Source organism: Maniola hyperantus, chromosome Z, assembly GCF_902806685.2.
Source record: "Maniola hyperantus chromosome Z, iAphHyp1.2, whole genome shotgun sequence".
NCBI classification, from domain to species: Eukaryota; Metazoa; Arthropoda; class Insecta; order Lepidoptera; family Nymphalidae; genus Maniola; species Maniola hyperantus.
Window position 1 is genome coordinate 16,279,145 of NC_048564.1, and position 23,496 is coordinate 16,302,640.

The 23,496-nt window shown below is 37.7% G+C and overlaps 2 protein-coding genes and 1 long non-coding RNA gene across 4 annotated transcripts in view; all 3 read left to right on the forward strand.

Annotated features, from left to right (window-relative positions):
• The window catches only part of Rrp6 (exosome component Rrp6), a 260,688-nt gene that overhangs the window by 186,796 nt on the left and 50,396 nt on the right, over positions 1-23,496 (forward strand). The window lies entirely within an intron of this gene.
• Positions 1-23,496, forward strand: part of Best2 (bestrophin 2) — a 62,247-nt gene that overhangs the window by 6,786 nt on the left and 31,965 nt on the right. For both annotated transcript variants that reach the window (XM_034983374.2, XM_034983375.2), the window contains exons 2-3: positions 5,092-5,202; positions 6,255-6,426. In XM_034983374.2, coding sequence (XP_034839265.1) covers positions 5,092-5,202; positions 6,255-6,426 — 283 coding nt within the window. The remainder of the gene's footprint in view (positions 1-5,091; positions 5,203-6,254; positions 6,427-23,496) is intronic.
• Positions 18,351-20,366, forward strand: LOC138404487 (uncharacterized). The gene is made up of 2 exons (XR_011238414.1): positions 18,351-18,742; positions 18,851-20,366. It is a non-coding gene; the product is annotated as an uncharacterized lncRNA (long non-coding RNA).

Below are 23,496 nucleotides of genomic sequence, written 5' to 3' on the forward strand. Positions count from 1 at the left end.
GCGTAAATTCTAATTTCTTTAAATTATTCTCTTAGAAAGGAAGAAAACTCCAGCGCTAAGCTAATAAAAAATTTAAAACACCAGAAAGGATTCTTACTGCTTTATTTCTGTAGTACGGAACCCTCGGTGCGTGAGTTTTTTGTCAGTTAGGTCCCCAGTGGACGTAGAACCTAGACGTGCTAACGTAGCAGGAGACAATCACTATTGTGTACTCATACCACTACATACTTGGTCATTCGTTTTGTTTATTTCGCTTCCAAACATTACTGCCGAACATTACTAGGTACCTATTAGATTAGCTGATACTTTATCTTAATATATAAAAGGAAAAGTGACTGACTGACTGATCTATCAACGCACAGCTCAAACTACTGAACGGATCGGGCTGAAATTTGGCATGCAGATAGCTATTATGACGTAGGCATCGGCCAAGAAAGGATTTTTGAATATTCGACCCCTAAGGAGGTGAAATAGGGGTTTGAAATTTGTGTTGTCCATGCAGACGAAGTCGCGAGCATAAGCTAGTAGATCTTCCACGTCCCATAAAAAATATAATCAGCCTAAAAAATTAGTATCCTATTCCTAATACCTAATTGTGCATAATTTTTGGTTTTGCACTAAATTGAAGAAACCCAAGTAGTTAACTAGTCTAAGTCAAAGTCAAATAACCTAAGTATATTTTTTTCATATTTTTTTGTGGTATTATTAAATAGTTAACTAGATTACCCGTTTACCGGTTTGTATCGAAACTATTTCCCAAAATAAATTGCTAAAAACTTTTCTCAATGTGCGTCCGATATTGAGTGTAGGTACGAGTCAAGAATTGATAATTACATACGGCAAGCTGACCAATTACTGGTCTGGCACTTGTTTGGCAAGGCCCCGCCAAGGCCAGGTTATTGACAAATTTTACGATGCCCAATTTTGTATTCAGACTAGTGATTAACTACTGTACAGGGTCTCACAAGAAAACATTTAAGAGAAGTGATCCTAGCGCGCCGCAGCACTTTCCTTGCTGAAATAGGTAGTTGGGTTCTCATTTCTATAGTAAACTCACAAAACTCAATATGTGTAGACAAAAATGTCGGTGTATGTGGACTGTCAGATTTCCGTAAAAATATGTAGTTTCGAAGTTACACCGGCTCAACGATTTGTAAGTAAATCTTTTCGACAGTGTAACTTTTTAAACTACACCACAGATCACGATAGTTAGGGAACTTCTAACAAAAGTCTCTGGCAGGCGGCAAATGTTAATACATTTGACGCAGGTAAACCTAAAGTAACCCCATGTTTGTTTGATTTTACGTCACCATACTCCCATCCCATTACGTTACTCCCATCGGCGGTGTTCCCACTAGATTATAACATGGGGTTATTCAAGGGGCGGACCAACAAATTCCTAAAAGGCCGGCAACGCATCGGCGGCTCCTCTGGTGCTGCAAATGTTCATGGACGGCGGTAATCACTTAACATCAGGTGACCCGCCTGCTCGTTTGCTCGCTATATCTATTTTAAAAAAAACCATAGTCTAATATTTGAAATATCGTCAATTCAAGACCAAACCGAGAATTCCCTCACTTTGACTACTCATTTTTCAGTATCGAAGATACGGGCATATTTGTTTCTCAAACGTGTCTACATAATACATATTGAGTTTGATTGGTTAATATTCAAATGGGAACCAAACTATGTTTATACGGAAAATCTAGAAAGCTAGGGTTACTTCTCTTATCAAGGCCTTCACAGACAACGACGCGCCATTCCATTGCATAGATGTTTCACTGACCTCAGTCTTTTTGCCTTTGCGTTTCCTTCGTGCTTCGGAGATGTTCAATACTGGTTATCTCTCTATATTTAAAAATGAATGAGAGCAAGAATCGACTGTTAGGCGGTACGAAGTTCGCCGGAGCAGCTAGTAACTGATAGGTATTGGTGTACCACTAGACAACAAAGTTGGGCTTTTCTGTTGCATCAGTTTCTATATGACAGGTTTACTAATTTGGGGTCACTGATTACAGAATTCGTCGTCAAATTTTGCCCGTATTTCGACTATTAATATTATAAAGTAAATATTAGAAACTATTGGTTTGTACGTTTGTCATTCAATCACGCAGTATACGGAGCAACGGATCGATGTATTTTTTTGCAAAGATGTGGTTTTTTTAAATTTTCTAATTTACCCCCCAAAAGTGACCTTCAAATTCAACATTCATACTTTTATTTACGTTACATTTAAACTTAATTTGTTCAGTAGATTCGGAGCAAATTGACTGTGACAGACGGACGGACAGACAGACATACGAGTGATCCTATAATTGAATTTAATTAAATTTATTTATTTTATGTAGGTCGGCTTGTGCCTCTTAAGATAAATCAAGACTACTACCGGTTCGGAAGCAATTCTACTGAGGAGAGTCAGCAAGAAACTCAGAAGTTGCTCTTTTATAAAAGAACGACGGAATTTTTCGGACCGAATAACCGCTATAGCTAAATTATAAAACTAGGTCTTACGACTAAATATGTAACCGTGTGACAGGAATAGCGCCTCTGTAAAGAAGAACTTTCATTTAGATCCAGTTCTTAGGGTTCCGTACCCAATGAGTGCTAACGGGACCCTATTATAAGCCTCCGCTGTCCGTCCGTTCGTCTGTTCGTCCGTCCGTCCCTCTGTCTATCAGCGGACCGTATCTCTTGAACCGTAAAAGGTAGAGAGTTAAAATTTTCACAGAATGTGTATTTCTATTGATGCCGCTAAGCATAATTAATAATAAACATTTCAAAATGGCTGCCATAAAAACTTAAAAAAACTAGATTTTTTTTCTTCTACGATATGGTAAGGAAACCTTTGTGTGCAAGTCCGACTCGCACTTGACTGATTTTTTTCTCAGGCCTAGAACTTGAACCTGATTAGCGATTAAATCAATCCGAAACCGCCATTGAGTATAATATAATACTAGAGTAGTCACATGACTTCATATTTTGGGTGTCTGACTCTGGAGCACTTCGACCGCCCGTTGTGCCAGATCCTTTTTTCCACGCACATGCAAACTGTGGAATCAACTCCCTTCAGCGGTGTTCCCATTAGATTACAACATGGGGTTATTCAAGAGGAGGACCAAGAAATTTCTGAAAGGCCGGCATTGGTGGTTCCTCTGGTACTGCAAATGTTCATGGGCAGCGGTAATCACTTAACATTAGGTGACCCGCCTGCTCGTTTGCTCGCCATTTTTATACATCTTTATCGTTGACGGTGACAACGATAAAGTTTTATCCTGTATCATGCCATTGTTTGCTATTGTCTCATATGCTCTTGGCTCGACCATCATCTAATGGAAACATACGGTTACCAGGGGTTATATGACACCAAAGGTATTAAATTGCATTGCTGGATCCAGCAGCTCCCTGCGACTCTTACCTTTTTTATCTCTTTTTCATTCTTATTTATCTCTCTCTCTCTCTCTCTCTTTCTCTCCCTCCCCCCTTCCCTTCTCTCTCTCTTATAAGATATAGAGTGACGCGAGTCTGGTGGTCAACTGTGGATAGCACTAGATAGGTATCTAATAATTTGCAGCTCAGAAGAGATGTATTTTAATGTAGATAACGGATACATAACACGATTAATTTGGCGTTTCTTATTTGTCGATATTGAAAATAATAAATAAGCTTAAAATCATCAGAAGAGATGCTCTATGAGTTATGGTCTCAATGGTTCATACGGATGTCTCGACGGCTTAGCTCTTACTTAAGTGGAAACTTGCTCAAAGGCAACCTTTAATCCATACCTACCTACTAATATATATTGAACCCCCGACCTCCGATTAGAAGGCGGACGTCCTAACCACTAGGCTATCACAGCTTGAATCACAGAAATGAAGAGGTAACGTCATTATAATAATAGGAAGTAAGGTTAAAATGTCCGACCGTCCGTCCACAGGAAACACGTGATCGCTTAACCTTACAATTTCAATTACCAATACAAAAATTCTCGGACACCCAAAGGCCGTTTAGAATCCAGTTTGTAAATAAGCATATCGAGAAATAAACAAGTTATTAATGTCCGGGTATGCCTAAAATTTAGTTTAAAGTTTAGACAGACTAGCTTTTTCTCGCAGCTTAGTCTGCGTGGATTAAGGTCTTATTTGCAAACTAGCTGATGCTCGCGACTTCGTCCGCGTGGAATTAGATTTTTTAAAAACCACGTGGGATCTTTGATTTTCCGGGATAAAAAGTAGCCTACGTCACTCTCCAGGTCTTTATCTATACCCATGCAAAAAATCACGTCAATCCGTTGCACCGTTGCGACGTGATTGAAGGACAAACCAAGAAACAAACACACTTTCGCATTTATAATAAGGGTACTGATACCGTTAGACTTTTTCAAAATATGTAAGTATTTTCTTACTGTGGGCCTACGTTACAGAAAGAACTTACGTGTTCAATTTGAAGTTTCAAGACCCAGCGATTAAAACAAAATTCAAAAGCAATGAATAAAACTTATTAGGTACCTAGCCTAATCTTATTCCTACAAATCGAGCCCACATGGAATGGTGTCAAGCACTGCATTTCCGCGCTGAACAGCCAGACTAATTCTTTGCACAGAAAATTAGCCGGTTTTTCGGCTTTCGGCATAAAAGTAGCCTGTCACTCTCCAGGTATTTAATTATAGGTATCCTACCAAAAATAACGTCAATCGGTTACTCTTTTACGGTGTGATTGAAGGACAAACCAACAAACAGATACTTTCGCGTTTATATTATTAGTAGTGACTATTTCTAAAAACTAAAAAATTTTTACGAGACATTTCACCGCGATTAATAGCCTCATCTGGTGACAGAAGGGCTGGCTCATTTTTTGCGCAACGGATCAGCCTGGCTGTCCAGCGCGGAAATGCAGCCAGTTCTTGGCACCATTCCACGCGGTCATGATTTATATAGTAATTAGATAAGGCTAGCTTTAAGTTTTATTGTAATATTAAAAAAAAACAATGTTGTTTAAAAAAAAAAAAGCGCTAGTCAAATAAAACCAGCTTCATACAAATGTGGCCATGACCATACCATGTGTGGATACTGACACATTAATTCCTTGTTACAGATGGCGAGGCAGCGTGTACAAGCTTGTGTGGCGCGAGCTCCTAGCTTATCTCACTCTCTACTACACAATCAACTTAGTATATCGGTTCGCACTCACCGAGGAACAACAAAGGTAACTCATTCTTCTACTTCCTCCTAGTGTTTGTCTCCACTGATGCCTTCTTATTTCTGTAGTGCAGTCTCATTTCGGAGGTTGGCAATCATTAAGGCTATCTGCACCTTGGACGCTGCTGCGCGGAATAAAGATCGGGTACTCTTCCCGTACCATTGGCGTAAATCCTTGAGCCACGATGTTCTTCTTCGGCCTGGTGGTCTTACCTCTCCACTTACGTTAGGGTCAGCTGCTTTAGGGTATCAGCCAGGTAACCTCACTGTGTGCTTGAGTGTTGCGAGTCTCTTCCGGGGGAAGATCAGCGCTTGGGCCGGTGTACTCTGGTTATATGGTTAACAATTTCTCTTCATGGGATATTTAAACTATGGCTAATTGACCTGGTAGGAAGGGGGTGTTGTCCGCGCGTCCATCTGAGTGTCCCGAGCAGAGGACGCAGTAGAGGCACCCATGGGGCATAGCCCCAGGAGCGGAGGGTGTGGCTGTGATGGGTGGTGGTTGATGATGAGTGTTTCATCTCCTATCCAATCACTGGCTGCCCCACCGGTCTTTCCCCTGTCCAGTTTGGTGACAGGTGATTGAGATGTTGGGGATGGGGAACTTGGGGACGGAATTGCCCTCCCCACGAACCCTAGGTCTCGTGAGGACCTGTAGATGATGGACACGGGGTGGTCCATCGCTTACAGTGTGGCTCACACGGCTTGGTTGGCGTGCTGTGGTTCTGGCATACCTCTAACGGTGTTTGGGGGCACGTAGAGCCCCAGTGGTGGGTCTGCTGCGACGGACATCGGCTGGTGGAGTAACGAGGCGTTGTTGGTTCTTTGTGCTCCGTCATTAGCGGTGGGATGGAACTTCGTGAGGTTTCTAGTCTGTAGGAGTCTAACAGAACCACTGTGCTCCCCCGTGGCCGGTGGTATCCATGATGGATTTTACTCACGAAAAAAAACAAAAGGTCAGCTGCTTTGCTGCTAAGCCCTTGACTGCTATCTCACCTGATGGTAAGTGATATTGCAGTCTAAGATGGAATCGGGTTAACTTGGAACTTCTGCTTACAGGATATTCGAGAGGGTGCGGCAATACTTCGGCGCGCAAAGCGAGTCGATACCCATGTCATTCGTGCTCGGCTTCTACGTGAGCCTGGTGGTGAAGCGCTGGTGGGAGCAGTACAAGCTGCTGCCCTGGCCCGACACGCTGGCTCTCTTCATCAGCGCGGGCATCCCTGGAGCGGTCAGTAGAATTAGTAGTAGGAGTAGCTTATTAAGTGCGCACCTACTATCGTGCGTTTTAGAGTGGACGGACAATCTGTTATAGTACGCGACAGGCCGAGATAGCCTGATAGCCTGAAGATAGGCTATGAGGGTGTGCAAGGTGTCCGCACCCCGATGCTATCTCGACCTGTCGCGTACTATACTTCTTTATAATTAGTTTCTTAATTCTCTATTTCGTGTTCTGATTCTCTATAACCCTGTGCTGTTGCGACACAATGTGTACATTTCCTGAAAACAGATTTTTAAAACTAAATAGCTTGCGCTTGATTACAATCCCACCAAATCGATGGCTTACCTATACAGTTCCAAATTGCACTAATTACCTACACAATTGTTGATTTTATGGGACAACTGTGATTAGCAATAAAAACCGGCCAAGTGCGAGTCAGGCTCGCGCAAAGAGGGTTCGTACTACAGTCGTATTTTTTCGACATTTTGCACGATAACTCAAAAACTATGATGCATAAAAGTAAATAAAAATCTGTTTTAGAATGCGCAGGTGAAGAACTATCATATGATACCCACTTGATTTAGTTATCTTACTTCGAAAATTGGCAATACTAATTATTAGTTTATGACCACAATTTGTTTTTTTTGCGTGATGTAACCACAAATTCTCAGTTTTCAGATTATTCCGCGAATGTCTGCTTTAAGACCAACCTACCTGCCAAATTTCATGATTCTAAATCAACGGGAAGTACCCTGTAGGTTTCTTGATAGGCCGACAGACAGACAGACAGACAGACAACAAAGTGATACTATAAGTGTGGAACCCTAATAAACAATACAGTTTAGCATGTCGAGAGTTATGACCATGTTGAAATGATCAACTATTTTCATGCTAGTCATATCTGAACTTTACATAGCTCTCCTGTAATATCGGCAATTGTGTAATTAGCGCAATTGTGAACTAGGCCATCGAAATAGTAAATAAGCTGAGCTGAAAAGGCTAAGCTAACCGTGGCATGCGCCTGCTATCGCGCGCTTTACTGGACGTACGATCTGTTACGTTTCTTTCGACTGGACGTGCAATCTGTTACCTTTCTTAGTTCCCTTATCCTCTATTTTGTTCCTTAATTGACTATTTTGTGCTCTAATTCTCTATGACTCTAAATCATGACTATAATGCACTTTGTGAACTCAAATTTTATAGCTTTTCATAGTAGAACTCTCAAGTTTTACGTCACAGATTTAGGTTTTTAAAAAACCCTTGGGAACTATTTGATTCTCCTGGATAAAAGTTGCCTGTGTCAGATTACAGGACGCCAGCTACCTCTGTGCCAAATATCATGTAAATCGGTGGAACGGATAGGCCTTTAAGAATCCCGTGGGGTTTTTCCGGGATAAAAAGTAGCCTTTGTCCATCCCTGGGGTGTAAGCTGACTCTGTACCAAATTTCATTAAAATAGGTTAAACTGTTGGGCCGTGAAAAGCTAGCAGACATACAGGCAGACACACTTTCGCATTTACAATATTAGTATGAATACTTACAAGAGTTTCAGATAATCCGTAAATCATCCATATTATAAATGCGAACGTGTGTCTGTCTATCTGTCTGTCTGCTAACTTTTCACGGCCCATCCGTTCAACCGATTTTGACGAAATCTGGTACAGAGATAGCTTGCATCCCGGGGAAGGACATGGGCAACTTTTTATTCCGGAAAATCAAAGAGTTCCTACGGGATTTTTACAAACGTAAATCCCATAAATCAGCTGTTAAATAGTTCATTGTACCTCGCGCTACATCCGTGATTTTAATAAAGTAAGTACTCACTACTTTGTTGTCTATACTAGGTAGCTATATTGTATTTGTTGTATGACTAATAATATATCTTTAACTCAATAATTATTAGTCTATTGTGAACTTCTCGGTAGTACAGTGATAAATAAAAAGATATCTGATAGGCTGTCTGTGGATTAAGCTAAAAGTAGCTAACTTAGGTATTTGAAAACTGATCGAATTTCAGTCCATATATTTTGATGCTTAATGTGAAGAAATATCTATCAGTAATGTTTTTTATTTATTTATTTATTTTGTTTATTTGAAAGTTATCAACAGCGTGAATACATAATTATTATTTAAATTTAAATCTAGGTATAACAGAAGGCCAAAAGAGATTACTTAAAATTATAATGAAAACTATTTTAACAGAATAGATTTAGAAAAAATAATATTAGGTATTATTCCTTCAATAATCTAAATATATAAAAGGGAAAGGTGACTGACTGATCTATCAACGTACAGCTCAAACTACTGGACAGATCGGACTGAAATTTGCCATTTAGATAGCTATTATGACGTAAGCATCCGATAAGAAAGGATTTTTGAAAATTCAACCCCTCAGGGGGTGAAATAGGGGTTTCAAATTTGTGTAGTCCACGCGGACAAAATTACGGCCGTCATCTATAAAATAAAATAATAAATAAATAAAAATCTTTTTTATTCGTATAAACTTTTACAAGTACTTACGAATAGTCGGATGCATCTACCACTGGTTTGGAATGCCTTTCCTACCGAGAAGAACCAGCAAGAAACTCGGCGGTTGCTCTTTTCAAATATTTGATGTATAAAATAGTATTTGCAGTCTTGTGCGTTGTCGGAACGAGCTACAGGTCAAATCCACGCTCTTTTATCATTTAGATAATCTTCAATTGTGTAATATGCTTTTTTCAGGAGCATATTTTTAATAGATTTTTTAAACTTGTGCAAAGGTAAGTCCAAAATAGTTTGCGGGATTTTATTATAAAAGGTAATACCCATACCCACAAATGACTTCTGGACTTGCCTGAGGCGGAAGGTAGGAGCTGCAAGTTTGTCTCTGTTTCTAGTTAGCCTATTGTGTATAGTACGCGACAGGTTGAGATGGCAGAGGCAGTCAGGGTATGAGGCGGGGCACCGCACACCCGCACGTCACCCGCGCTATCTCGCACCGGGTTAGCACGGGGGCAGTGCGGGGCGTCTCCACTCCGATTGCTATCTCATTATAACTATGTACCTTCTTTTTTTTTTTTTTTTTTTTTTTTTCAGCAAAGCGAGGGTTATTACCAGAACAGACCGTTGCAGTACTTAATTATAAGAAATTCCTAGAGTACTGATGAATACAGACAATATTTTCATTACATAATTTTTGTACATTTTCATAACAATTAAAATTAATTACAGTAGGTAGTTAGATACAACTATAATGAGCAGTTCAGAATAATTTATATACTCGGTTGTGCAAACCGCTTTTTTATGATAATTCTTCAGTTTGTAAGTTATTACGCAACACTAGTAGTAAAACCATGTATAAACATACATTTATGACAACTATAACTCGATAACTCAAACAAAACGTGCTTGTAATACTTATTTTATGATACCTCACAATTACCTATGTGTTAAAGTAAATGACTAGATCACTGGCTAAGTGTATTTACATATTCTATATGGTGTTATTTTGGGAGCGGTCAGTGAAGCGAATACTGCGTGTTACAATATTCATCCTATCTGTAATCTGTCCAAAAATACTATACAATGTATACTTTTTAACTTTTTTTAACTTTTAATAAAACTGTAAATGGACAAATTCTGTACATTACAGTACAATATATTTTGAAAATTTTAATCGGAGGAAACATTACTATCGATACAGACCCCAAAACAGTTTTTTTGGAATTTTTGTCTGTCTGTCTGTCTGTCTGTGCGCGCATCACGTGAAAACTACTGGACGGACTTAAATGAAATTTGATACAGTGGTAGCTGATACTCCGGGTTAACATATACAGTAGTTTTTATCCCGAAAACAATTAGGGATTTGTCGGGATAAGGGATCACATTTTTTATCGTTTTTACTGCATAACTCCGTCAAATTTGAACCGATTTTCACAATTCTTTTTTTTCTACAAAGGTTGTTCCATCAGGTTGGTACCATATGAGTTAAGTGAAGATTTGATAAACAGTTTCAGAAATAGAGGATGGAACTCCTCAACGGGTAACAGCATTTATCGATTGTACTCAATAACTCCGTCTGAACCAATTTTCACAATATCTTTTTCTTTACAAAGGTCATACAGTGAGGTTGGTACCATGTAAGTTTGGTGAAGATTTGATGAATAGTTTCGGAAATAGAGGACGGAACTCCTCCATGGGCAACAGAAAATCGATCGCGATCACTATAATAGCTTAGTAAAATGTTGACTCTTAACCAGAATAGGGACATAACATTAGCAACAGCTTTGATATCTGTAAAAAAAAATTGTTACGCACCTAAATTTCTTAGTGGAATTAAATACGGGATTTATCATTTCACGAGTAATGTTTATAATATTTTAATGAAAATAACGGGTACGTACCATGATTAATTTGATGTTTTTATTTGTCGATATTTCAACCCAATTGCACGGGACGACGTCACGACGGGACGGGACGTCAACAACGAAGTGATCCTATAAGGCCTCATTTTTTCCTTTTGAGATACGCAACCCTAAAAATCATGTCGTTCCGTTGCGTCCGTCTCCGTCACGGCGTAACTCAAGAACAAATCAACCAACAAACATATTAAGTACTAGCTGATGCCCGCAACTCCGTTCGCGTGGAATTAGGTTTTTTATAAATCCCGTGGAAACTCTTTTATTTTCCGGGATAAAAAGTAGCCCATGTCACTCTCCAGGTCTTTATCTATACCCATGCAAAAAATCACGTCAATCCGTTGCACCGTTGCGACGTGATTGAAAGACAAACCAACAAACAAACACACTTTCGCATTTATAATAAGGGTACTGATTTTCGCATTTACGAGTTTGTATTGCTTACTAGGATTTTTCTTATTAAAATAACTACGAAAATTAAAATGTTTTTGTCGGTCTAGAATCTAGATATTAGTCGTAGCTGTAGGGAGAGGTTTCCATGTAATATCACGACGGGAAAATGTCGCAACTAAAATTTATGAATTCATGCATTTGTGGTGGCTCTAATATGCGGGTGCTTAGATATGCTGACGAAACATTTCAATAGTTTCACTAAAATTTATAGTATAAGAGGTGGTGGGTGAATGACCTTGTTTGAGAGAGCGTTGCCCAGCAGTGGGGCTTTATTAGGCTGATTATGGTAACTATATGAAAGTCTTGGCGTTCTGTGGTCTTATTAGTGGGACCTCCCACTAATAAGACCACAGTGCTTACCACTGCGCCAGGGAGGTAATAATAATAACTCCCTTAAAATATTTCTATTAATATTATAAATACGCGAGTGTGTCTGTCTATCTGTCGGCTAACTTTTCAAGGCACATTTTAATGAAATTTGTGTGCAAGTACGGACTCTCTTACCAAAGGAGCTCTGGTTGACTGTTTAGGCATGGCTCTCTTAACGATACGATCAAAAGGGCTCTTGCCACCACAGACATTTCTTCGCTCATTGAGCCGGCAGGGATTAGTCGGGATGATGGCAAGAGACCTGATGGGTTGACGCTGGCTACTTGGGAACGGGGACGGGCGCTAATGTGAGATGCAACTTGCGTTGACACATTGACCCCGTGTCATATCAGGGAGACAGCATCAAGACCGGGAGAGGCAGCAGAAACAGCTGAAAACAGCAAGCGACGCAAGTATGCCTCTCTTATCGAGAGTTACATTTTTGTTCGGTTAGCCGTGGAGACCCTGGGGCCATGGAGTCTTAGTGCTAAAAAAAGATGACGTGATGACGATGAGATTACGTGACATTTCACCTCGATTAATAGCCTCTTCTGGTGACAGAAGGGCTGGTTCGTTTTTTGCGCAACAGATCAGCCCAGCTGTCCAGCGCGGAAATGCAGCTAGCATTCTTGGTACCACTCCATGTGGGCATGATTTGTATAGAATAAGATAAAGCTAGCTTTAAGTTTTATTGTAATATTTTCATTAAGAAACAAAAGTAGGTTGCATCGCAGAGATGGACACAGGCTTAATCGCGAGTCTAAATTAATAAAATTGTTTAGTAAGTACATTTATTGGCTTTGTTTGCGTGACCTACCTACAGTACTGCTAAAGTCCTACATGTTTGTCATACTTACGTTTTCCAAACATACAACAACAAAGAATTCTGTTCTAGGCGATATTTTTTTCCGACTTCCAAGCCCATAACCATACTTAATAGCTCTTCCAAAACATAGGATACGTATACGTATAATTTATAGCTAGGCATAGCACACGAAGATAATGTTACTATCTATAAATAAAATAATTTTCTGCATCGGATCATTAGTTCCGGAGATAACTCGCTACATACATACACCTCTATATTATAATATAACTAGCTTTTTCTGTGACGTCGTCGTCGTGCCCGGGATCGAACCTCCGACCTCCGGTTAGGAGGCGGACCAACCACTAGGTTATACCAGCTTCATTGCATCTCAAAGTTAACAAATAACATTCACTATCCTTGAAATCGATAGTGAAAGTTATGACGACCACTGTTCTGCTGTTACATAGAAATAAAAAAGCCGATAAAAAGTAAAAAGCTCCATTTTGACTTTCGTTTACATCCGTTTACATTTTACCTATAAATTACTAAATAACCGACACTTTTTAATGAAAACGACGTATTTTTCGTCCGTGCAAACGTGTTATTTTAAAGTAAACTCATAAACGCATAATTATCTAAACGCTTATAAAAATATGTTTATTCTTATAAACTGAGAGTTTAATAAAATTAAAAACCGGTCAATTGCGACTCGGGTTCGCACACGAGGGGTTCCGTACTATCGTACAAAATATACTTAACACTATTATGTAGAACACTGCAATTTAATGACGGACTGCGCCCAGCGCCGTGTATATGGGAATTAGGAAAATAATTTCTTCGCGAACAAAATTTTTGTTTTACTTTTTTCGCATTTTTTCTTTACTTGTGCTATAAGACCTACCTACCTGCCAAATTTAGGAGGAGGTAACTTACAAGTTTTCTTGTCAGACACGACGGACGGACAGACAGACAACAAATTAGTGATCCTATAAGGTTTCCTTTTTACCTTTGAGGAACGGAACCTTTAGGCTTATTTTCTTTTATTAAAATGTAGATTTATTTTTGTGTATAAGACATTCGTAAATCACTTCATTCAAAAAATATAATAAATCATTATGCCTAAATATTATCTTTATAATAATCCTTTTAATTTGTCTTTAAAGAAATATTTATCGGCAAAGATCTGCGAACATAATTTCTTGACTTTTTTCAGAAGGTATAGACATTTATTTTTTCTGAATATTGGAATGGGTAAAAAGATACATACTATAATAATATTATAGTCAAAACCGCTTATAACAACATCATTTATAACGACGTATCGGTTATAATGAGCAAAGTATAAGTGCCGGCTATTTTTAGCATAAAGACTTTATTTTTATTCAGATACAAGTTAGTTAACCTTTGATTAAAATCTCACCTGGTGGTAAGTGATGATGCAGTCTAATATGGCAGCGGGCTAGCCTGGAAGCGGTATGGCAGTTTGAATGAAACCCATACCCCTCGTAGCATCATACCGGAACGCTAAATCGCTTGGCGGCACGGCTTTGCCGGTAGTGTGGTAACTAGCCACGGCCGAAGCCTCCCACCAGACCAGACCAGAGATTTAGAAATTATAAAATTCCAAACCCCTGCCGGGAATCGAACCCGAGAGCCCCACTAATAAGACACAATCGTGATCCTTTCAATGTTGTTGCAACAGATTTCGACGTATCGTTTTTTATTACTTGTGAATTAATTTAAAATAATATAGGTAGGTCTATTCATTTGTTTATTAATTTATGGAAATTTATATTATACAGATAAGTTTACTGTTATACTATTAATTTACTGTTTTACGCCGAAACAACATGCGACAATATGGCATGCTTAGATAAGATTAGTACCCGCTACGGTACGAGAGCGCAGCGGAGACGAATCTTCAATCTAAGGTGGCATGCTACTAATGGAAACATTATTTTGCGCCATGCGGCAGTCTATTTATTGCCGAGACATTGGTACTGATTCTGAGCAAAACTAAATTTTAGAGCATTCGCATCCTCGTCTTACTGATATAATATGAAAGGGACAGACATAGTTTGACAGTTTTAAGTTTAATTTCGAGCCGTCAAACCTTGTGACTTTAGCTGCCAGACGCGAACGTATCGTTTGTAGCGTGCACTAAAATTATAGTATTTAAATGTAAAATTCATAATCCGTCCTTTTTTAGCAATATTAAAAAGAAAAGGATGCAGATACTCTTAATTTAGTGTAGCGAAAAACAACAGAATCAGCGCCAATATCGTACTATAGAATCGAAATATTACGGTATGATAGTTTACCGAAGATTCTTGCTACATTTTAAATTCATTGTAGCATGCGCATGGTTGAATATTGCACTGTCATGTTGCTCTGGTATAAATCAGCCGTTATATATTTTTATAGCTTTCGAGTGTACCTACCGTATAGATGTATATATACAGATAAGAGTAAGCACATGCAATTGTTTTGATATGTTCCAAATAATATGCTGCAATGCGAATTCTAAGCAGAATATGTAAATGTATATTTCCATAAGTTGAAAATTTTAGGTGGTGTTGTATTCGCTGTCTCGGCAGCCAAGCGTGAACGGGAAATACTAACAAGGTAAAGTATATAAAGGCATTAATTATTACAATTATAATATGTTTGACCGTAAGATCACACTAAGGACTTTTTGTTTACAATTTTTTGTCGAACTCCTTCCTGCGCACGGAAAAATATTTATAAGTAAAATTTCAGTTTTGATAAGGCGTAGATATATTATTTATATAAAAATTATATTATTTAAATTTTTACTTCACTTGTTTCTATTGATACCTAACATAATAGGGTCTAAGACTCTAGTAATAAAATGATGCGATTTTTTGTCTAACGGTAGTTTATGGGGCTAGAATTCATTATAAATAGAATAATTTAAAAAATCATGACTTTTATTCATTTTTAAAACTATAAATTATTAATATCACGGTGTACGGAAAGCGATTAATGACGTCACATGTCGTAAGTAAACGACAAATATTTTTAAATTTTTTAACATAAAAAATATTTTCCCACATAAATTACTCTATTTTTATGTTAAAAAATTGAAAAAAATCGTCGTTTACGGATTGTGACGCCATTATTCACCTTCCGTACAGCGTGACGTTCATGTTAAAAATAAATAAAAATGTTTTTTTTTTTATTTTTTTTTTTATTTTTTTTTTCTCTCTTTGATTATTCTCTTTGATAATGAATTCTAGCCCCATAAACTACTGCTATACAAAAAATCACTTCTTTAATTTTATTACTACAGTCCAAGACGCTAATATTTGTGATGAGTACAAGACAAACCACAATAGTAACAAAGTACTCAGCACTTGTACTTTACCCAAATTTGGGCATCCGACCAATTATTCCATTAGGCACCCGAATTCGACCTAGGCATTCCACCACAATAATCACTATAATGGCCGTGCAGTGTCAAAAATCGCGAGTCGAAATTAATAAAATTGTTTAGTAAGTAAATTTTTTTGGCTTTGTTTGCGTGACCTACCTACAGTACTACTAAAGGCCTACGTGTTTGCCATACTTACGTTTGCCAAACATACATAAGCGAAGAATTCTGTTCTAAGCGATGTTTTTTCCGACTTCAATCAAAGTCTATAACAATAATAGCTCTTCCAAAACATATGATATATACATATTATATGTAATTTATAGCTAGGCATAGCACTCGAAGATAATGTTACTATCTATAAATAAAATAGTTTTCTGCATCGGATCATTCGTTCTGGAGATAACTCCCTACATTTAAACTCACTACCCACTTCTATATTATAATATAACTAGCCTTTTCCGTGGCTTCGTCCTCGTCATATAATTTATAGCCCAGATAATGTAGCTAGGTATATATCAGTGAAATAATTTTCGGAATCAGATTATTATTCCCGGTGATTACTTACCCCTTACATCTAAACTTACAACCTCACAAACTGTGCACGGTTAAGTTACAGTTATCTTAAGTATATTAAGATGTAAGTGTACGGTTATGAACTTTGTCCGGTTTTGATGAAGCTTCGTGATTTTCGAAGTTTTTCCAATATAACTTTTTGTAGAATAACATGTCGCTAAGTGTCACTAGTAAGTTCAGCATTATCCAAAACTGCGCGTCGGGTTCGTCCTGGACGCTCCCGCATCTCGCGTTCATGACGCGCAGGTGTGGTCGTAGCTTTACGGTTGTTTGTTGCATTGTTTTTAATATTCGCTATTTGCTGCCTGCGATCGTGCATGTGACGATGTCCATTGTTCTTATTATGGTTGCCTATTATTGTCTGAACGCTGCGAAATTATTTTTAAATCTGTCAATGTGTAATATTTCTACATGGCTTAATAGGTGTCATTATCGAATTAATTATGTATGTATGTATGTATGTATGTATATACTTTATTGCACCACAGAAACACAAATGACAGGTTACAAAAAGAAATCTTAATAAGTAGGTACAAAAAGGCGGTCTTATCGCTAAATAGCGATCTCTTCCAGAGGGAGAAAACGAACAAATATACAATGGGAGGTGGTGTAAAATAAACCTAAATACCAATAGCTAAATAAACTAAACCATAGGTATAATAAGAATATAAAATACATATTATTAACATACAAATAAAATATAATAGACATACAAATATCGGTCTAAACGTGATTAATATAATATAATTACTAGCTTATACCCACGACTTCATCCGCGTGGACTACACAAATTTCAAATTTTACCCCCTTAGGGATTGAATTCACAAAAATGCTGTATTAGCTGATGTCTACGTCATAATAGAGATTTGCATTCTGAATTTCAGCCCGATCCGTCCAGTAGTTTGAGCTGTGCGTCGATAGATCAGTCAGACACTCAGCTTTTCCTTTTATATATTTAGATTAGATAAACAGGTAGCTGTTTATAATAAGTTTAGTCGCTACTGAAAAAACCGCAGGTTTGCATTGTTCGTGCGAAATTTTTAGGTATTGATAAATAGGTAAGTAATTATCTAGTTTAATTAATTTGTATTTTTATCGACAGTGATTATAATTCTCAAAAATGAAATATAAATACGTATTATATTACAAACACACGACTTCATCCGCGTGGTTTTAGGTTTTTTTTAAATCCCAAAACTTTGATTTTTCGGGATAAAAAGTAGCCTATGTCCGTCTCGAAATGAAAGCTAACTCTATATCAAATTTCGTAAAATTCAGTTAATCCGTGAGTGATACTAAGCACTTTCGCATTAAAAGCCTATTATTATATATTTTACTTTTAAATCTTATATTCAACTAGCTTATGCTCGCGACTTCGTCCGCGTGGACTACACAAAATTTCGAACCCCTATTTCACCCCATCAAGAGTTGAATTTTCAAAAATCCTTTCTTAGCGGATGCCTACGTCATAATAGCTATCTGCGTGCCAAATTTCAGCACGATCCGTCCAGTAGTTTGAGCTGTGCGTTGATAGATCAGTCAGTCAGTCAGTCAGTCAGTTAGTCAGTCACCTTTTCCTTTTATATATTTAGATAATAAAAATAATAATACTTAGTTCATATTTTATTTGAACTTTATTCAAATTAGAAAGACAAAAATGAATCACTAAATGTGTTGCTCATCGCAAATCTCGAGAACCGCTGAACCGATTTCGCTAATTTGGTTTGGTGGATGATTCGATTCTTACGGAGAGAAAAATTTAAAAAATTTGAATCGACTGTTAGGCGGAACCAAGTTCGCTAGGGCAGCTAGTATAAGATAACTTACACATGCACCTATATGTGTTTGTAAACATTAGAAAGTGTTAAGATTTACAATATAATTATAATTTATTCAAGCTTCATCTATATCCGTCCACTAATATGCCAGCAGGCCTAGCATGGGCCGGGAAATTTTCTCCCCGAGGAAAGGATAAAATTTTTATCCCCTCCGATAGTTATTTCCACTCTCCGAGCATGGGCACAGGGTTGGATATAATTATCCCCGGTGATAAGGCGGGGAAAGACTAGTCCTCGGTTAATGTCAAAGTGTTATTATTTTTTATCTGTGCTTTTGATTTTGCTCGTTTTCGTTACTCGTAACTCGTCTGTGGCTGCTTTTTATTTTAAAAGAGCTAGAAGCCGGAGCCGTAAAATAGTTTAAAAAACATTCACAGAAGATTATGCACGTAAGTATTGTTATTGTTTGTGTTTACCTAACCTAACTCCACTTTTGAATTATCCAAATTAAAAAATAATCGAATAGTTGAAATTCCTAGCTATCACAGTAAGTATCACAAAGACAATTTGTGTTAGTCAGTACACAAAATTGAAGTGATAATATATTGATATTGTTAGCGACAAAGAAATGCATAAATTGTTGTTTTATTTGCAGACATGGAAATATGTACTTGAAGAAGGGCACTGGCCACTGACTGACAAGTATGATGAGGCAGCTCGGGATGTAGGACCACCGGGAAATGTCTCAATAGTGCCGTCGGTCACATATATGAGCACATAAGTGTTCAATATTAATTATCACTGTTGGGCATAAATGCTCAACAGGAATTGGACCTGAAGACTCCATAATGGGCCAGCCAGAGAGATGCGTGTATTAATTTAGTTCTATTAAATGTGTGTCTTGTATAACAAACTCAAAATAACTTTAGGTACCTACCTATTGGAATAGGTAAGTTAGGTACACATCTTATCAACATAAAATATTTTCATTATTGTTTGAGATGATGATAAAACTAACAGTTTAGCACACTGCACTGAGAAGAGTTCAATATCACTTAAAATTGGTTAAGCTGGTATGGTTTGAGCTATTAAACTAACCTAATTTCTTTATAAGCATGTCAAGCCAATGTTTTTTATCTTATGGCAGGAAATCTTTGAAGTGTCGGTGGTGGACTATGGTGAGACTGTCGTTTCACCCACTTTGTACACACTGGGTACTTTATAAAACCAATAGCCCCGAGTAGTTTTCCTATAAATGCCAATAAATAAATAAAAAGTAAGTAGAGGATATGTACATTTTTGTAATTTGTAAATAGTTATGAATATAGGAAGTTATTCTATGGCAGTGTGGTTTGATTGAACATTAAACTTGTTACTTCCTTTTCTTAAGGATAATAGCACTACTTTTAGATCTGTTAAGTTAACATCAGAGATTTGTGTACATCCAAATAAGCATTGTTTTAATTGGTATTCCTAATATTATGCCTAAGAGTTTGTGTTTGTTACTCAATCACACAGAAAGAGTACTTAAAGCAAAATTATTTTTTGAAGAAACTTATTTTTTGTTATAGCAGCAATAGAAATAAGTACAAAATTTCAACTTTAACCTGTTACGTTTCAGGAGACAGACAGATGGAGAGCTGAGACTGTAATAGGGTCCCATTGGTACCCTACAGAACCCTAGTAGTAGTAGTAGATATAAGGATGGGTTTGCACAAGGTGGTTTTAGGTAATAGGTACTTAAAGAAATATATTTTAATGCAAATATGTATTTATTATTCCATCCCTTTTTCCCTTTTATTGTCGGGCAACAGTTAGCAGTCTGGTTTGATCCATAGATATGTGAGATTTCTTTATTTGTTACATTTTCTAGTCTGTCCTTTGGTTGTTCCATTGGAATTCTGAAACATACAATTTATACATTAATGATTTTCAATAATAATAAATTAAGAGTAAGAGGATATACTGAAATGGTCTATAAAGTATAATAGGCTAACATATTTACTCTTACAAAACACTTATGATGAACCATTATAATTTGTAAAGTGTTATTGTGTTTGTGTATCATTATGTATTTAACTATGATATAGGTGTGTATTTTAATTTAAGAATTGTTTTGTTAAATTAGACTCCTGCCTATTTTGTTCAAATAAATGATTTTATTATAATGAGTCATTGTGTTATTTTATATTTCCAATAATCCATACTAATATTATAAATGCGAAAGTGTGTCTGCCTGTCTGTCTGCTAGCTTTTCACAGCCCAACAGTCTAACCGATTTAGATGAAATTTAGTACCTACAGAGTTAGCTTACATCCCGAGGATGGACACCGGCTACTTTTTATTCTGGAAAATCAAATAGTTCTCACAGGATTTTCAAAACCTAAATCCACACAGATGAAGTCGCGGGCAATAGTCATCCCATGACCTTGACTTGTATCTCACTGGTAACTACCATCTGCCAAGAGTCTTATAGATGTGAGGACGTAGAATAAATAGATAATAGCCGCATGTAGGACCTATTTGTAGGTACCTACTACCTACCTAAGTAGGTACCTATTCGTTTGCACAAGATGGTTTTAGGTAATAGGTAAGTACTTAGGTACTTACTTTTATGAATCCATCCATCGAATTAATCGGCTTTAGTGCTTCATTAAGCTGCTCGCACAAGTACAGCACATAATATTTGTCCATCCGAAACAAGTGTCGGAACTCAGCGTCGGGAAATTCAAAGAGATTACTTCCATCACTAATTACGTGCTCATGTTATTTTCGTTCTAAATTCTCTATTTCAAACTAATAAAAAAAGCGCGAGACATGTTTTTTGATCTTTTAATAATTGAGTTAAAGTTCTATGAGCATTATACCCACCTCAAATCTCGAGGATAAAATTATCCCTCTCAAATGTCAAAAAAGGACAGTTTATCTTCTTTTATTTGGCCCCATGCTATAGACGGTGGATAAATAGTCCCCCGAGTCCCCGTGAAATGTCAAACGGGGATAAACTTCTCCTCTCCCCTGTTGCCGTGCTCTGAGGGGTGGAGAAGTTAATGTTATCTCCTGTGCAGTGGATAAAATCGGGGGATATAATTTTTATCTTCGGCCCATGCTAGCCGTGCAGGCGTATGATGATATTACTGATATCCAATAATATCTACTACGTAACACGCAATAATTTATGTTTTATGGTATTCACCATAAAAATATTTTGCTGCCTTAGCTCCAGTTGCCAGACTGAGACAAGTGGTTAAAGTTACGACCACCAAGAAAGTTAAAGGTACAATACAACTAGGTTGATAAGACTTACTTGTAATCGACTTCGCTTTTACCACAGAGTAGGACCAGAGAGGAAGCTTCAGGCGTTGTCCTAATTGGCGAAGATCGCACGATGACACGATGCGGTCTCGTCGTGCGATGAGTTCAAACATACAGATTTCATCAGAGTGTCCTATTTGAACCTCGCAAGTAATCGTGCGAACACATGAATGCTTTAATAACGATCGTACGATGCGTTTGATCGTGCGATCATGTAATCAAAGCAACAGATCTCTTTTGAGTGTCCTAATCGGTTACTACGCGATGCGTCAACGCGCGAGGGGCGCGGGACGAGAGGGGCAAGGGCCAACACTTGGAGTGACACAAAGTTGGTCACTCTATGATTACAATCGCTACGTATTCCATTGCAGATGTAGTCAAATGTTTCTTTTGACATGGACAAATAATCGTAAAAGTCTTCTTCGTTATTTCGTACATCAAAATAAAGGTTGAAAAATTCACCGCGCAGATTCCTGGATCTATAAAGTATTTTATGTTGTCTACGTTTCCTTTTTTCAATGTCATTTGCAATTTTTAAAGCAATATTGCCCGACAGCAAAAACTTTGCATCTCTGTAAAAGCCATCGTTAAAGTGGCGCGAGCGCCAGCCATCGAACGACGGCATCACACGATGGACATCGCGCGATCTATTAGGACACCTGTTAGATCATCGCACGACCACTTTGATCGTGAGATGAAAAACGCATCGCGCCATCGTACGATCGCTCCCAATTAGGACGCCGCCTCATACCAGCGGCTGGCTGTAGGTACACTCACTCATAGCGCTGCTCACGCACACCACGACGTGTCACGGACGCTCCACGTACGCCCAGTTCGATGGCGAACGGCAAGGATGTGGGTCGTGTACATTAAGTTGATACTTAGCGAGAATATTTATATATTACTTTCGAATTAGTTATGTGTAAATTGTACAAAAAAATTGACTTAGTATAGATTTAAGCGATGTGGTTAAACACAGTATGTTTCAGTTCGTCTAGAAAAAATAAAGATATTTCTTTTTTGTGTACCCAAGAGATCAATTGAATTAAGTCTAGTGATGACGTCACTAAAATGACGGCCGCGCGCATTAGCAATTTGCGGGACTTAAAAATTATAGTTTTTTTCTTTAAATTTTTCACTTGGATTGCAATACATCACACAAAAAAAATTAAATTGTGGTCACAAACTAAAAATTTGTATTTTCAATTTTCGAAGTAAGATAACTACATATTATATCAAGTGGGGTATCATATGAAAGGGCTTCACCTGTGCATTCTAAAACATATGTTTATTTATTTTTATGCATCATAGTTTTTGAATTATCGTGCAAAATGACGAAAAAATACGACAGTAGTACGGAACCCTCGTTGGGCGAGCCTGACTCGCACTTGGCCTATTTTTTTCGCGTTATACCTATTCGTCTGTATGTAATAGACTCCCCGCGCGACTCAGCGGTGGGTCAATTACTTAGTGCCGAAGTTAGAGTGGCGGTAGTTAGACTCAGTGACGAGTGTACTCGAGGTAGAGCTCGGCCGGCGTTTGGACATTCAGATTTCAGAGCACCCGAGTGCAGCACAAACTGCATTTTGTCAAAGCCTTAAAAGGGTCTTGGACTGTAGTAATAAAATGAAGTGATTTTTTGTATTGCGGTAGCGGGCTAGAATTTATAATAATTAAAGAAAATAATTTTAAAAAGATCATGGTTTTTATTTATTTTTAACATGAACTTTACGCTGTACGGAAGATGAATGATGACGTCACAATCTGACATTTTTTAGAAAAGACTTTAAAAAAAATTAACATAAAAATAGAGTAATTTCTGCTTTGCATAAAATTGTCGTTTACGCCATGTGACGTCATTAATCGCTTTCCATGTTATTACCAATTCCATGTGACGTTAGTAATTAATTATTTTAAAAACCGGCCAAGTGCGAGAAAGGCTCGCGCAACGAGGGTTCCGTACGAGAGTTGTATTTTTTCGACATT